This window comes from Sminthopsis crassicaudata, chromosome 6, assembly GCF_048593235.1.
Source record: "Sminthopsis crassicaudata isolate SCR6 chromosome 6, ASM4859323v1, whole genome shotgun sequence".
Taxonomy (NCBI): domain Eukaryota; kingdom Metazoa; phylum Chordata; class Mammalia; order Dasyuromorphia; family Dasyuridae; genus Sminthopsis; species Sminthopsis crassicaudata.
The window spans coordinates 69,308,485-69,325,484 of record NC_133622.1 but is presented as its reverse complement, the minus strand read 5'-3'; the positions used below and the strand labels follow the sequence as shown (position 1 = coordinate 69,325,484).

The 17,000-nt window shown below is 39.3% G+C and overlaps 1 protein-coding gene across 2 annotated transcripts in view; it reads left to right on the top strand.

The window, feature by feature from the left end:
- Positions 1-4,414: 4,414 nt before the first annotated feature.
- The window catches only part of RNF150 (ring finger protein 150), a 325,703-nt gene continuing 313,117 nt past the window's right edge, over positions 4,415-17,000 (top strand). For both annotated transcript variants that reach the window (XM_074275042.1, XM_074275041.1), the window contains exon 1: positions 4,415-4,927. In XM_074275042.1, the coding sequence (XP_074131143.1) occupies positions 4,450-4,927 (478 nt within the window). In that variant the 5' untranslated portion in view covers positions 4,415-4,449. The remainder of the gene's footprint in view (positions 4,928-17,000) is intronic.

Here is a 17,000-nt window from a genome sequence, read left to right as displayed (position 1 = left end):
AGAGAGTATGAGGGGTTGGGAGAGACCTCCTGTGCGGCTTCAACTTACTTAAAAATAGCTAAATAGATACAGGATAATTTAAGGAAGGAGGGCAGCTCAAGATGGTGAAGAGCACTGGGTGGAAAAGTCAGCAAGTTTGAATCCTGCCTCAAACATTTACTATCTGTGTGACTGCAGACAAGTCACTTCTGTTTGAGCCAACTAAAATGAGGCTAAGAGCACCTACTTGAAGGGTTGTTATAAAAAATCACATGAAATAGTATTATGTAGAAGTTCTTGGTACATAGGAGAAACTACAAAAATGCTTGTTTCCCTTCCCATCCCCAGTAATAAGACACTGGGGCTTTTTGGTTCTGAGAGACTGAGGAGCTCCTCAAAGCCAAGGAAATGGTGAATAGTGATGGGATGATCAGAAACCTCTATTTTCAAAATGACAGAACACACTTCTGGAATGACTATACTGTGAGTTAACTGTCACTTAATCAACTTATTATCATCTCTAACTTCAACTGCACTGATGCCCTCCAAACAAGAATAACAAACTTCCCTCCCCTGGATATGGAAATCTGCCACTGAAAGCTATGAGAAAAAGAAGATCAAATAAACAAAACGAGGAAGCATCTTATTCATTTTCCTTTTCATATACACACAAAGACTAGGGTGTTGTTCATAAGAAAATAAACATAACTGGCCTGATTTTAAAATGGGAGATTGGAAGGGCAGCACACATAATGGAATGAGCTAGATTCCTATCTCTGTCCCTTTCACAAGAACTTGGGAAAGGCCTTTTCCCAATTTAAGCTTCAGTCTACACACACACACACACACACACACACACACACACACACACACACACATCTGCAAAGTGAGAGGTTAGACTAGATAGAAAAAATAACATTATTCAAATACCATTTTAAAGTTTGCTAATCCACCAGTTGGAGAATGGCTGAATAAGTTGTGGTATATGAATGTGATGGAATATTATTAACAATCAACAGGATGATTTTAGAGAGGCCTGGAGAGACTTACATGAACTGATACTGAGTAAAGTGAGCAAAACCAGGAGATCATTATATACAACAATGACAAGATTATACAATGATCAATTCTGACAGAACGGGGTTCTTTTCAACAGGGAAGTGATTCAAGCAGTTTTCAATTTGTTGTTGTTTGCTTGTGTTTTGTTTTCTCTCTCATTTTTCCCCCTTTTTGATCTGATTTTTCCCTGTGCAGCATAATTGTAGAAATATGTATAGAGGAATTACACATGTTTTATATATATTGAATTACTTGCCCTCTAGGGGTAGGGGTGGAGGAAGGGAGGGAGAAAAAATTTGGAACAAGGTTTTGCAAAGATGAACGTTGAAAATTATCTACGCATATGTTTTGAAAATAAAAATCTTAATAAAAAACAAAGTTTGCTCATGCTAAATGTGGAAATATGTTTTTATCAATTTTATAATTATAACTTTTTTTTGACAGTACATATGCATAGGTAATTTTTTTTTTTTACATTATCCCTTGTACTCCCTTCTGTTCTGAATTTTTCCCCTCCTTCCCTCCACCCCCTCCCCTAGATGGCAGGCATTCCCATACATATTAAATATCTTATAGTATGTCCTAGGTACAATATATATGTGCAGAACCAAATTTTGTTGTTGTTGTTGTTGCAAGGGAAGAATTGGATTCGGAAGATAAAAATAATCTGGGAAGAAAAAAAAAAAAAAAAAACAATGCTCACAGTTTACACTCATTTCCCAGTGTTCCTTTTCTAGGGGTAGCTGATTCTATCCATCATTGATCAATTGGAATTGGATTAGCTCTTCTCTATGTTGAAGAGATCCACTTTCATCAGAATACATCCTCGTACAGTATCACTGTTGAAGTATATAATGATCCCCTAGATCTGCTCGTTCACTCAGCATCAGTTGATGTAAGTCTCTCCAAGCCTCTCTGTATTCCTCCTGCTGGTCATTTCTTACAGAACAATAATATTCCATAACATTCATATGCCACAATTTACCCAACCATTCTCCAAATGATGGACATCCATTCATCTTCCAGCTTCTAGCCACTATGAAAAGGGCTGCCACAAACATTTTGGCACATACAGGACCCTTTCCCTTCTCTAGTAGTTCCTTGGGGTATAAGCCCAGTAGTAGTATGGCTGGGTCAAAGGGTATGCACATTTTGATATCTTGTTGGGCATAATTCCAGATTGCTCTCCAGAATGGTTGGATTCTTTTACAACTCCACCAACAATGCATCAGTGTCCCAGTTTTCCCACAGCCCCTCCAACATTCATCATTATTTGTTCCTGTCCTCTTAGCCAATCTGACAGGTGTGCAGTGATATCTCAGAGTTGTCTTAATTTGCATTTCTCTGATCAATAGTGATTTGGAACACTCTTTCATATAAGTGGAAATAGTTTCAATTTCATTATCTGAAAATTGCCTGTTCATATACTTTGACCATTTATCAATTGGAGAATGGCTTGATTTCTCATAAATTAGAGTCAGTTCTCTGTATATTTTGGAGATGAGGCCTTTATCAGAACCTTTAACTGTAAAAATGTTTTCCCAATTTGTTATTTCCCTTCTAATCTTGGTTACATTAGTTTTGTTTGTGCAGAAACTTTTTCATTTGGTGTAATCAAAATTTTCTATTTTGTGATCAATAATGGTCTCTAGTTCTCCTTTGGACACAAACTCCTTCCTCCTCCACAAGTCTGAGAGGTAGACTATCCTCTGTTCCTCCAATTTATTTATGATCTCGTTCTTTATGCCTAAATCTTGGACCCATTTTGATCTTATCTTAGTATGTGGTGTTAAATGTGGGTCCATGCCTAGTTTCTGCCATACTAATTTCCAGTTTTCCCGGAAGTTTTTGTCAAATAATGGATTCTTATCCCAAAAGTTGGGATCTTTGGGTTTGTCAAACACTAGATTGCTAATTTTTTTTTCACTATCTTGCCCTGTGAACCTAACCTATGCCACTGATCAAGTAGTCTATTTCTTAGCCAATACCAAATGGTTTTGGTGACTGTTGCTTTATAATACAGTTCTAGATCAGGTACAGCTAGACCACCTTCATTTAATTTTTTTTTCATTACTTCCCTTGAAATTCTTGACCTTTTGTTGTTCCATATGAATTCTGTTGTTATTTTTTCTAGGTCATTAAAATAGTTTCTTGGGAGTCTGATTGGTATAGCACTAAATAAATAGATTACTTTAGGGAGTACTGTCATCTTAATTATATTCGCTCGGCCTATCCAAGAGCACTGAATGTCTTGTGGAAATATGTTTAGAAGAATTGCACGTGTTTTACTTAGGTTACTTGCTATCTTGGGGAGGAGGATGGAAGGAAGGGAGGGAGAAAGATTTGGAACACAAGGTTTTGGAAGGATGAATGCTGAAAACTATCTGCAGGTATTTTGAAAATAAAATGCTGGTATTAAAAATTAAAAAATAAAGTTTGCTAAATTATTTTAATGTGTTCGTTCGTGTAACTGGTACAGTTTACTTTATTGTCCGAATTCAAACTCTTTGCAAGCTACTTCTTGGTGCCCCGGGGAGCTAAGACTATATATATATGGCTCAAGAGTTGCTGAGATGCTTGGTGTTTTTCGAATTGAATGAACCCGGCAGGTGTCGCTGCTGTCGAGAGAGAGAGAGAGAGAGAAAGAGAGCGAGAGGGAGGAAAGCTGGCTAAACTGAAGTCTAAGCTTTGACATCACATTAAGCTCCTCCTCGGGCGCACATATTATGCACACACACACACACACACACTCACACGCGCGCGCGCAAACACACATATACACACACACAAACACAGACACGCGCAAACATAGGCGCACAGCCTCCTCCTCCTCCTCCTCCCTGGTTCCGTCCCCCCCAAAGTCCCCCAGACTGCCCTGGCAGGCGAGCCCCGCGCTCCCGGTACATGTCCCTGGTGAAGAGGGGAAGGAGCCCGGCAGCGGCGGCGGCGGCCGCGGGACGCGCACGGCAGCTGCTGCCTCTCCCGAGCCTCCTCCTCCGGGCAGCATCAGCAGCACCTCGCTGGGGCGCAGGCGACTCCCGAGGAGCGCGGAGCCGCTTCCTCCCCTCACCACCATCCGAGAGGAGGGGAAGCAAGCCAGAGCGGGAGCCGGACCGCTGGCCAGCCCGACTCCCCAGCGACGCCCGGGCGCCTCCTCTCCTCCCGCCGGGCCCTGGGCGCAGAGCATGAAGCAGTCTCTCTCCGGCTGCTGAGGACGTAGCGCTCGGCCCGGAGCCCCGGGAGCCGCGTCCTAGAAGCCCGGCGCTGACACCGGAGAGATCCGCGGCGGCGGCGGCGGCGGCGGCGGAGCCCGGCAGGGGGTGGGAGACGGCAACTGCAAGGACGGGGGTGGGGGGAGGGCGCGGGGGGGCGGGGACCGGGTGGAGGGGGGGCGCCCGGCGGAGGAGAAAGATGGCAATGTCTCTCATCCAAGCGTGCCGCAGTCTGGCTCTCTCAACATGGCTGCTTTCCTTTTGTTTCGTGCATTTGCTGTGTCTGGACTTCACCGTGGCTGAGAAGGAGGAATGGTACACGGCGTTCGTGAACATCACCTACATCGAGCCGGGGTCGCCGGCGGCGGGGGCGCTGGGCGCCTCGGGGGAGCTGCGCAGCGAGAAGAGCGAGTGCGGCCGCTACGGCGAGCACTCGCCCAAGCTGGATGCCCACGGCCGGGTGGCCATGGCCAGCTCCGTCCAGGAGCGCCTGGCCTGCGACCCCAACACCAAGTTCGCCGTCCCGGCCCACGTCAAGCACTGGATAGCCCTCATCCCCAAGGGCAACTGCTCGGAGAAGGACAAAATCCGGCACGCTTTCATGCAGAACGCCTCGGCGGTGGTCATTTACAACGTGGGGACCAACACGAACGAGACCACCACCATGTCCCATCCAGGTGAGCGAGCGGGGGGGCCCGGGAGCACCGCGCTGGGCGGGCAAGGGGTGGGGGTGGGGATGGCAAGGAGGCGCTGGGGATGGAGACTCCGAGAAACATCTAGCGCCTGCTTCCATCTGGAAAGTAGATCCTGGGCTGAAAGCTACCGACTTCTCTGCGCCTTTCAAGTTTTGGGGGGAGGGGGGTTGATGCCGGCTTTTCTTCAATTTGAAAACCGAGGTCATTTTCGTACGGGTGATAAGACAGAGCGATTAGAGACTGGATCTGGAAAGAGCGTGTTCTGAACAGTGGCAAGGAAAGGGTGAAAAGGGATGAGGAAACTTTCACGGATAAGGAGAGCTGGATTTGGAGGGGCCGAGACTGGAGACAGTTTTCCCTGGGGATTGCCAGCCGTGGAACTGATCTGGGATCTGATAGCCGGGATAGCTGTCACCGGGCGCCATCAGGTAGAGCTTCACCTGAGCCAGTAATGCCGGTATCTGGAGGTTAGGGTTTCTCCCCGCAGCACACCCAAGGTGAACTTGTTCCTTCAGGTTGTGTTTCATTTCTTCCTGGAAGAGTAAAGTGTTTTTCTTCTTCCCTGGCTTGAGTAAGTGGTAAATAATATGTATTTTTTTTTTTTGAAGTGCTGTCCTTCAGTTATCCAGAAGGAAAACTAATAACAGACATGATTGTAAATCGCTTCAAGCTGATGCAAGCGGGGAAAGTTTGAAAGGGATAAAGTTATGCCCAGTTTCGGTTACGTTGCCTCGCACAGGCCAAGGATGGAGGGCTTAGTTTGCTTGGGAGCTGTGTTTGGTGACGAGCTAATTGCAAGCTGGGAAGGGCAAGTGTTTCTTAGTTGTTTCGAGAAAGCCGGGGATACTATGTAGCGGAGCATTCTTAACTGTTGCAAGTGTTTTTGCAGATGGAGAATATCTGCATTTGCAGGAACAGAACAACAAATCAGGCTTGACAAAGTATTCCCTTTTAGTGGACTAGTGGACTAGGAGCCCAAAATAGCACCTGTTATGTGTGCTCATAAAGTGATTCCTAAGAAGGACACCCTATCTCCTCCCTTCCCCCTTGTTGTGTACATATAATTCCCCAAAGACTTGTAGGAATAGGACTGTCAGATGCTACCCCACATGGTAAGCGTTGGGATCAAAATGAAATTCTTTTTCAAAAGGTCTTTTTAATATGAAAGAGTGAGGTTTAGTAAAGGGAATGCCATCTGAGCTGAAAGGGGGAGGGAAGGTGGCAGAGACAGTGACAAACAGAGAGACAGAGAGAGACAAAGAGACAGAGAGATAGAGATCCATAGAAAAACCCTTTTGCAGGGCAGATTTCCATTCCGAGAGCCCATATCTGTCAAAGGGAACCTATCACTTGTTAGTGAGATATGTTGTAGTTTGTTGAGTTGAGAGCAATTGTTTTACAAGAATAAAGTGGTTGAAACAGGTTAGTAAGTTTAAGGGAAATCCCATACCTTCCCACATACTATTCTGTGGCATGAAGAATGAAGAGGAGGGAGGGAAGGTCTTTGCTTTAAAGTGATTAGTTGTCCCACAAAACTTTAAAAAAAAAAAAAAAAAAAAAAGCTCTCATTCTTGAAAGAGATTGTTTACTGGCAAGGGGTAGAGGAGTTGGGAAGGATACTTTAGGATTTGCTTTTTCTTCAGAAATATTATAACTACTTTGGTTTTGTTTTCATATGGACACTTTATCCATCAGGTAACTTCAGGCATGAACATGCTTCCTACTGACACTTTGGGTAACTTCTCAGTCACTGGAACTTGACATGGTAGCAAGTGTGCTGTCTTGGGCACAGGAAGATCTGGTTTCAAATGCTGCTAATAATGTTAATTGCCATTGTGACCTCAAGCAAATGGCCTCAGTCTTCTCATCTATAGAATGGGATTATTGCCCCAGATGCTCTTTGGGGTCCCTTTCAAGTCTAGATTTCTGATTTTGGGAATAGGACATGCGCCACTTTGTATGGTCTCTCAATAAATTTTAAGATTAAAGTATTGAAACTTTCATGCACTTTTTATAAATCAAATATAAGTCAGTAATATTTAATCTGAGGGTGTGTAATAGTGATCGTGTAGTTAAAAAGAGCTTTAGTCCCTTATGATTTAAAAAAAAAATCTTTAATAACCAAAGCAGAATACTTTCTTAGCTTGTACTCATGTCTGGAGTCTTAAAATCACCCTCTGATTCAACCTCAAGTCTATTGTATTATTTATCTCTATCTAAAAAGGTTCTCTAGAACTGCCAACATGCTGGATCAATTAATGACTTGTGTATGTGTGTGTCTTTTTAGAGTGTAGTAAATTGTTTTCCCATACAGTTGCCTTATTTTAAGTTTTATTTATGTTTAAGACACAGTGGGAGTGAAAGATTTACTAACAGTTTGAAGTTTAAAGGCCAAAGAAGTATAGGAAATTCTTTACTATCATAATTGGTCTATGTGTTTACAAATGTATTAATGCTGGATCTGATAACAGGCAAGTAACTTCGTCATTATTATCTGACAAATCCTTTTTCCAAAAACACCATATCAGATATAGCATTGATTTTTTTTCCCTTTATGGCTGCTTTAAAATGAGAAGTAAGAACAGGGAACAACAATGCATTTCATGCTAAAATGAATTTTTTTTCTTTTCTCAAAGTTTGGCTCTACTGGTCTGACTATCAAAGTCTCACAGCTGTACCATTTGGAGACTCAAAATTATTTCTTAAATTAAATTTTAAATAAAGTATTTAAACTCAATTTGGAAAAATGAGAGCATTGGGGCTTTTGGTGAAAATACTATCCCTTAAATCTAAGGTAATTTATATTCATATTTTCAGAAGTATAGGCTGGCTTCAATTTATAGATGTCCTCTTTCTGGAAATGACCAGGTGGCTGCTTAAGGAATCCCTACTTCCTTCTTTACTACTCCTAGGAAATTCCCCATTTTCCTCTTTTTTCCATATCTCTTATTGTTATAGATCTTTCCACAGTGTCCCACTCATTCCTCTTTTGATTTATAGGCCCATATAGTTGAAAGGAAACTTAGAGGCCATGTAGTCCAATCCCAGAGAGGTTTAAGTGCTTACCCCAAACCAATAAGTTGAAGAACTGGAATTTTAAAGTAGTTTCTTTGCCTCCAAATTTTGAATGAATTATTTCATGCAGCTTCCACTCTCCTTCACTATCCCAAGTGCCCACTGTTCCTTTACTCCTTCCTTAGAGCCCATCTCTGGTTCTCACCCCAGAACCTCCAATTCTTCATCCTTTGACAACCTTAGAAATTTCATCTTTGCATGTTGCTTCTTCTACCCTGTTTGAAATCCTGTTCCAGGACACAGGCCCATTCACATTGTTTAGTAGGAAAGATAGAGAAGGGAGTTCCTTTTCCTCTTGCCAGATTTATATGGGGGAGATGAGGTACTAACATTCCAAGTTTCCCATAAAATCATTGTAATTTATGGTGCTGAATTACTATGATATTATACAGTTTTATGCTTAAGTATTGCTTCTTCACTGTTTCAAGGATCTGTGATTCTATTTAGCAAATAATTTAATTCAAAAAACAAACAAACAAATAGTAAAATTCCTACTATGTATAAAGCACATTGAGAAGCGATAATAAGGACAAAAACAAATACTCCCAATCCTTCCATGGTTCTCATTTCTCTGTGGGAAGGGAGGATCCAATCTGTACATTCATATGTAAAAATAACTTAAACCTTACTCAAAACATAGGGGAGTGGGGAAGGATCTAGGTTCTTGAAGGAGTGACTTTTTTTTTTAAGCCTTGAAAGCTATGGATTCTGGGCAGACTTAAAGGGAGTGCCTTTGAGACTTGGGTAATTGTACAAATGAACGGAAATGAGTTATGGAATGCCAAGTTCAGGGAACAGCGAGTAGTCCACTTCTGTTTTAGGAAGAGAATAAGGTGAAGTTAGCCTTGAAGATATAGGTTGGATCCAGATCATGAATTAGGCCAATAATTTTATTTTATTCTAGAAAATAAATAAAAAATAAAATTTCATTTTATTCTAGAAGCAATAAGGAACATCCTTGGAGTTTATTCATGCTTGGAGATAATCTATACACACGCATTTGTTTATGATTCCTCCACACTTTAATCTTGGTGAATTTCTGTGGCCAATAAAATTCAACACCTGATTGACAATCTTGGATTAAGTTTGTTCCAGTTAGTTGGCTCCTTGGAGACAGACACACAGTATTGCTTCAGATGTACATCCAAAGTCTTTCAAACTTATGTTCTTAGTGCCCTTCTCTGGTTCTCATCCCAGAGCACCTAATTCTTCATCCTTTGACAGCCTTAGAAATTTCATCTTTGTATGTTGCTCTTCTTCTACCCTAATTGAAATCCTGTTCCAGGACACAGGAACCATGGTCCATTCACATTGTTTAGTAGGAAAGATAGAGAAGAGAGTTCCTTTCCCTCTTGCCAAATTTATATGGAGAGATATTAGCATTCCAAGTTTCCCCATAATGTACTCTATGATGAGACATCAGAGGAAATTCAAGTGGAGGAATTCAGGGACAAGTTCAGAGAATGCTGTTCATTCATTTTTCCATTTAACTAATGCTTATTGAGTGGCTATTATGTACTATGTGTTAAGTAAAAGAGACTCAAGTCTTCTAAAATTTATACATGAAAAACAGGGTTGAAGTATCCTGTTCTTTCCTATGCATTCAGTTGAGGATTGGATACTTATTGGATTAGATAACAATTTTACCATTAGTTTCTAGAGGAAAATTTAGTGGAATTGTGAGAGTAGGCCATAAGAGGCCCCAAATTTTTGATTAAAATGAAATTCACATTTGTATTTAGATTGTCCTCCCCTCTTAGAATGAGAATTTAGACCCACCAAAGAGCAGAATAAATTATTTGAACGAGGTCATTTCCATCTCTTTAGCAGATACCCAGATCACTGCCCCCATTTCATCAAATTTTCAGCCTCTTGTCAGCTATTTGTAGGTCTGTGACAGATTTTTACATGAGTAATCTATTTAATTTTTATTTATCTTTGAGTCACTAAATGTTAAGTAACTTGCCCAGAATCACACATGTAGGTAAGTGCTTGAGTCCAGATTTCAATTTAGACCCCCCTGACTCCAAGGCCATTTCTCTATCCACTCTGCCACCTACCTACCTCTAATCGATTTACTTTAACTAGCATTTATTAAGCACCTATTCTATGGGAATCACTATACTAAGCCTGATGCAAGGGGAGGCAAGAAAGGAGATGGGGGACCCATACAAAAAAATGAAAAATGACTTCCTGACTTCAAGGAATTTATGGTCTGCTGAGGCAGTACTCTCTTATCTGTCATTCTTGCTGCAGGCCTAACTCAGCATCTCTTGATATATTTTCATGGATTCCTTCTTAAATTTCCTTTCTCTCTTTACTATTACTTGTCTATCTTTTTTTTTCCTTTTCAGAACTAGGTAGTTCTGACTTTTTATCACTCTTACAGTTATTTGTCATGCTGTTCTTTTAGCCTCTGACTCAGAAAAACTGCACGTATTTGGAGAAAGCTACTCCAAATATTTCTTTCCCTATGTGACCAATTCCTCTTTTAGTCTACTATCTATTGGTTTTCTTCTTTTTTCCTTCACTTTGGTTTCCCCCTTTCTTACTTATACTTGTCATTTGGCCAGTTGGTGATCAGTCACAATTTTAGAGTCATGCCTTGTAGGATATGAATGATGACAATATGGAATAAAAGGGATAAATAATCCAATCTCTAGATGCCAGTAACCACTGTGATTTAATTTTGAGATTGAAGTGGGAGTAATAGTAAGCCCGTATTTGCATCAAACTTTATGATTTGCAATGCTTTCCTCAAAATAACCCTGCAAAGTCACATACTCTTTGAGCCTAGGATAAAGTTTTTTTTGTACACATGCTTGTGGGTTGGGTTAGAAATGGATCTGATATCTCATTAGTGTAGGTATTTTCACCAAGATGTAGATAAAAACAACCACTCTATGATTTCCTGTTTAGTTACAAGTTATACATCTTGCTTGTGTTCTTCTATAAATTCATTACGATGACCAAGGGGTCTTCCTTGCTTTCTCTGAATTAAAGGGACACTAATAGGGCATGTGGGCTGTCCATCAATTTTCCTTTGCTTCTTTGGGACCAATTTATCTTCTTTTTGACCCATACATTTCTCCATTGAATCCTTTAGATAATAGGTATTATTTCATAGGCAAAGATATCTTCAGAGGGAGATAAAGTGACCTTACTAATCATGTGAATATGGGCAAGTCATTTAACCTCACTGACTTTGTTTCCTTATTTTTTAAATGGGGGTTGGGACAATGTGCTTGTCTAAATCAAAGTTTATAAGAAGCTGTGGGTTGACCCTGTATGGGATCCTATGACTGAGTGTGGGGGTCACAAAATTATGATTTATTATCACTAAATTTTATTTGCATACTATTTTATATGTACTGTGCCACCTAGTTGTACCATATCTGTAAAAGTTATCTTTGTCTATCTAACTAGCTAGTTACTTTCTCTTCATCTCAACCTATTATATTAATTAAATGCTTATGCTAGACATTGCACATACAGATACAATGAATGAAACAGCCCAGTCTCCTAAAGTTTTATGTTTTATATGTTTTAAGTAATCCCAATCAGGATACAGGGCCAGTCTACAGGTTGCCAGTGGATATTTAGACAGTGGTATTGAAATTGGAATAATAAAGCCTATCTCCTGCTTTAGAATGAGATTAATGCATCACAGCTCAACTGGAGTCTGTAGTGCTTTTATTATATACTGGGAAATTATGCCCCCCCCCCCCCAAGATTCTTTGATGGATAGTTTGAGAGAGATTCTATGACCCTATGCAAATAACTTTACCTCTCTTGGTCTTAGTTGAGGGAGGGAACTCTTTTAGTTCTCAGTGTCTATGATTTAAGAATTTTTCTCATGACTTTTGAATACTGTGATTTTCCTGAATTCTTTTTTTTTAATTTCCCTGATTTTATTAACAACTTTTAAGTCATTTAGTATCTTTTCAGTCTCCCCATCTTCAAAGCAGGGAATGATGTTACCACCATTAGCTCAACACAGTGGAGGCAATATAAAATGCCATGAATTCTTTCAAATAAAGAAGTGCTTATCACTCTGCATATATCATCTTTTACTTGTAATCCCTTTCTTACTCTGTCAACTTGGAGGGAAGGGGAGGATTATGAAGAGATAAAGAGTGATTTGTACGCGTCATTGTTCATAGTCTACAAAGTGTTCCAATTGGAACAGCTTCTTCACAACACTAGTTATAAGAAATATTCTACTTCTTAGTATCCTTACTCTTTTGGTATTTCTATGGTAATAAAATATACTGCTATTTAAATTTAATATTTATCCCCCTTTTCCATGAAGTCTGAAATAATTAGCATTTTCCTTCTATGAAACTTTTTTATTTCATTAAATATTTCCCAATTACATGTAAACATTTTTAACAATTTAAAATTTTAACAATCTTAAAAAAAAAAAAAAAAGGACTTTCTGGATATCTTCAACATAAAGAAGATCAAATTCACTTTCAGTTGATCAATGATGGACAGAAACAACTACACCCAGAGAAGGAACACAGGAAATTGAATGTAAACTGTTTGCACTACTGTCTATCTACCCAGATTACTTACACCTTCGGAATCCAATTCTTACCGTGCAACAAGAAAATTGGATTTACACACATATATTGTATCTAGGTTATACTGTACACATGTAAAATGTATGGGATTTCCTGTCATCTAGGGGAGGGAGTCGAGGGAGGGAGAGGAAAATTTGAAAAAATGAATACAAGGGATAATGTTATAAAAAATTGCTCATGCATATGTACTGTCAAAAAAATTATAATTATAAAAATAATAAAAAAAGGACTTCCAAACTCCTTCCATTCCTTTCTTCCCTCATACCTTGAGAAGGCAAGCTACATGCTATTAATTAAACTTTTGAAGTCATGTAAAACATATTTCTATATTAGCCCTAAATAATATTTTAACTTTATCTTGATAATATATTAGCCATTTTTACATAAGAAAACATACACACATAAACACAAAATAAAATACCAAAAATCACATAATTATATTAGGATAGATAATAGTGATTATATTTATGATCCTGAATTATTAAGACAGGTCATCACTTCATGACTTGAGGACTCATAGATGGAATTATCCATTTCTTGGATGGCCCCACTAACTCTCAACCACCACCAAATCAACCCACCAAATTTCTGGATACTACTAACCACTTACTAATTTCTACTTGTAATCTGTTGTGAACCTAGAAACCTGTTGAAAACCTGAGAATGGGTTAGAATTCTGAGAAATTGCTTAGATAGATAGATAGATAGATAGATAAATGATAGATGATTGAGAATCTTGTCTTTAATACTGGTAAGCACTAGCTTCTTTTTGCAATGCTACAGGATCCATGATTGTCCGTCATTCTTTGACCTTTGCTTTAGTGTTCTGAGCAGGCTGCTTCTGGCAATTTACAACTGAGGAAACTGAGCTCTATTGAGGTTAGAAGAGGTTGTCTCATGTAGTGCCTGGAATAATGGAAATGGGACTAGAAAGATCAGGATTGGAACCCTTCCTCAGTCACTTACTGGCTATATGAGACCACAGAAAAGTCATTTAACCTCAGTTTCCTTAGCTGTTAAATGGGCTAATGAAGTTTATGGATGTTTGCAGGATAAGGAGTTTAAAACACTTTGCTTTATGCTATTGTTGCTGTGATCAATCAATAAACATTAATTAAATACCTATTATGTGCCTGGGTAAGTGCTGGGGATACAAAAAGAGATTCTTGTCTCTAAGGAGGTTATGATCTAATGGGAAGATGAGTTGCAAACAAACATACACAAAGTAAACTCTAACAGAGAGGGAAGGCATTAGAATTGAGAGGGATTGGGTAAGGCTGTAGAAGGTGGGATTTTAATTGGGACTACAAGGAAGTCAAAGGGGGTGAGTAATTGGAGCAGTGGAGAGAGCATTCCAACTAGGTGGAACTTGTCTGAAGTAGTAGTAGTAGTAGTAGATTTGTTGATTTAAATTTGCCAGACAGATTCTTTCCCTTCAATTTACAATTATCATAGCCAAAAAGTCCTTCAAAGTTTGTGTCAGGTTCTGAGATCCCTTACTTCCTTCTAAAAACCTGGCTGCTTTTCTTTGGTCTCCCTCCCATCCCCCTCATTCAACCCCATGGTGAACTGCCTTCCTTCTTCTACTACTGCTTCCTCTCTCTTCTCCCCAACAAGATTTTCAAAGTCATGGATATGAATATTTCTCCAGATCCATATTAGAGAAAATCATAATTGAGAATTTGTATACTGTAAAAATTCTTGCCAAAGCATCAGCTAAATATTTTCTCCATTTCATAGAAACAGTTAAATTCGGCATGTTTGGGGTCATACGGAGTCACAGACTTTTAAAGTTGGAAGTTGGAAGGGCCCCTAAAGGCTATCTGGTCTAAATTCCTGCCCAGTGGGAAAATCTCCATGACATGACACTTTTGTGTGTCAAAAGAGCTGCACCTCCTGTGGAGTTAGTCCAAGTATGTTCTGGGAGGTTCTGGGAGGAAGGGGAGAACTTGGTTCTTTATTGCTTGTTTAGTCTCTTAAAAGGATTGTTTTGGCTGCCTAAAAATCTAGCTATTAAAAAAAAGTTGTTCAGGTTTTGAAAATCAGGAACTTCTTTAATTTCCTGCTCAGCCTTTGACTCATTATTGTGTGACTTTGAATTAGCTATTCATTCATTCATTCATTCAAAAGACATTGATTTTTGATGGTACTTGGCTAGGCACTGAGGATTACAGGGACAAAAACAAAGACCATTTCCTGCCCTCAGAGAGCTTACATTCTCTTGAGGAGATGCATGAGTAACTAGGAGGCACAGTGTATAGAGTGTCAAGCCTGGAATCAGGAAGACACAACTTCTTGAGTTCCAATCTGGCCTCAGACACTTATTAGCTGTATGACCCTGGGCAAACACTTAACCTTTTTGCCTCAGTTTCCTCATCTATCAAATGAGCTGGAGAAGAAAATGGCAAATGGTTCCAGTATCTCTCCCAAGATAACTACAAAGAATAGGACACGTCTGAAATAAGTGAATAATGACAACTACAAAAGGAAATACGTAGGTAAGTTAAGTATAAGCTATTTTGAGGAGAAAGGAGACACAAAAATTAGGAAATATGAAATGGGCACCTGATGTGTAAGATAATTGCATAAATATGTATGCCTATATTGGATTTAACATTTTTTTTTACCATGTTTAACATAACATTGGATTATATGCCATCTAAGGGAGGGAAGGAGGGGACAATTGGACCATGAGGTTTTTCAAGGATCAATGTTGAAAAATTATCCTTGCATATGTTTTGAAAATAAAAAACTTGAATTAGAAAAAAATTTGCCTAAAGTTATGCTTCATAACTATGAAGTTAGTAGCATAGCCCAGATTAAGATTGACTCAGATAACCATTGAGGTTCCTTTTTGCTCTTAAATATCCTATGAATTTATAGCACCAAACTCAACTTCTGCTGGGAACTCACATTCCATTCTTTTAAAATTCTATTTAACATTCTATTTTTTAATAATAGCTTTTTATTTTTTAAATATATGCAAAGATAATTTTCAACATTCACCCTTGTAAAACCATGTGTTCCAAATTTTTCTCTCTCCCTTCTCCTCACCATCTCCCTTTGACAGCAAGTAATTCTATATATATCAAATATGTGCAATTCTTATATGTATATATATGTATATGTGTATATACATATATATCCACATTTATCATGTTGTACAAGAAAAATCAGATCAAAAAGGGAAAAAAAAAGAAAAAAAGAAAATGCAAGCAAATAACAACAAAAAGAGTAAAAATGCTATGTTATGATCCACACTCAGTTCCCACAATCCTCTCTCTGAGTGCAGATGGCTTTTTTCATCACAAGATCATTGGAACTGGTCTGAATCATTTTACTATTGATGAAAGCCACGTCCATCAGAATTGATCATTACATAATCTTGCTGTTGCTGTGTATAATAATCTCCTGATTCCGCTCATGTCATTTAGCATCAGTTCATGTAAGTCTCTCCAGGTCTCTCTGAAATCCTCCTGATGATCATTTCTTACAGAGCAATAATATTCTATAACCTTCATATACCACAACTTGTTCAGCCATTCTCCAACTGTTGGGCATCCACTCACTTTCCAATTCCTTGCCACAACAAAAAGGGTTGCTGTGAATATTTTTGCACGCTGTAATATTCTATTCAAGTATTTAAATGTATGGGTTATATATGTCCTTCACAGCTTGGCTCTTATTGAGGTTTTACTCTTCTTTTCAAGGGATAGCTGTACAATGAAGAACTATCACAGAAAATTAGAATAAATATAGAAAAACACCAGAGCATCCCCACAAATATCCCTATCCTCCAGCCCAGGGAAGCTATGACCGACAGTTCTGTCACTTGTGATAAGAAAAGTTGGCAGTTAAGAGACCTTGAGGAAAGGCCTTGCACCTGAGAGAGAGAGAGGGTAAGAGACCTCAGGAAAAGACCATTGCATGTAGAACAGAAACTTGTGTCCAGAGTGATTTATCTGCGTCCTAGTATAAGAAGATTGTCACAACTGAAAGGAAAAAAAAATCAGAGCTGGCCATGGAGGAGCTTACTTGTGTAAGCTTAAATCCAATTCACTTATATGTCATGGTATCACCTCCCTGACATCATGGTCCTCTGAGAAGGAAGAACAAACAACAACCTGTTTTATTCAAGTATCCTTGTTGACTAGATGCTTGGTTGGATCTGTCTGCTTAAAAATATGTGTGTGTGTGTGTGTGTGTGTGTGTGTGTGTGTGTGTGTGTGTGTGTATGGGTGTGTGTTGTTAATATCTTCCTGATTTCTAAGCCCTAGGACAAAACCTCACTCACTTTGCCTTAGTTATGGGTCTGTCCCAAGGATTTCCTAGAGAATTCCTAGAGATTCCTAGAGAAGGCAGAGAATTGAACTTCTATCCTCCCAAATGGGGCA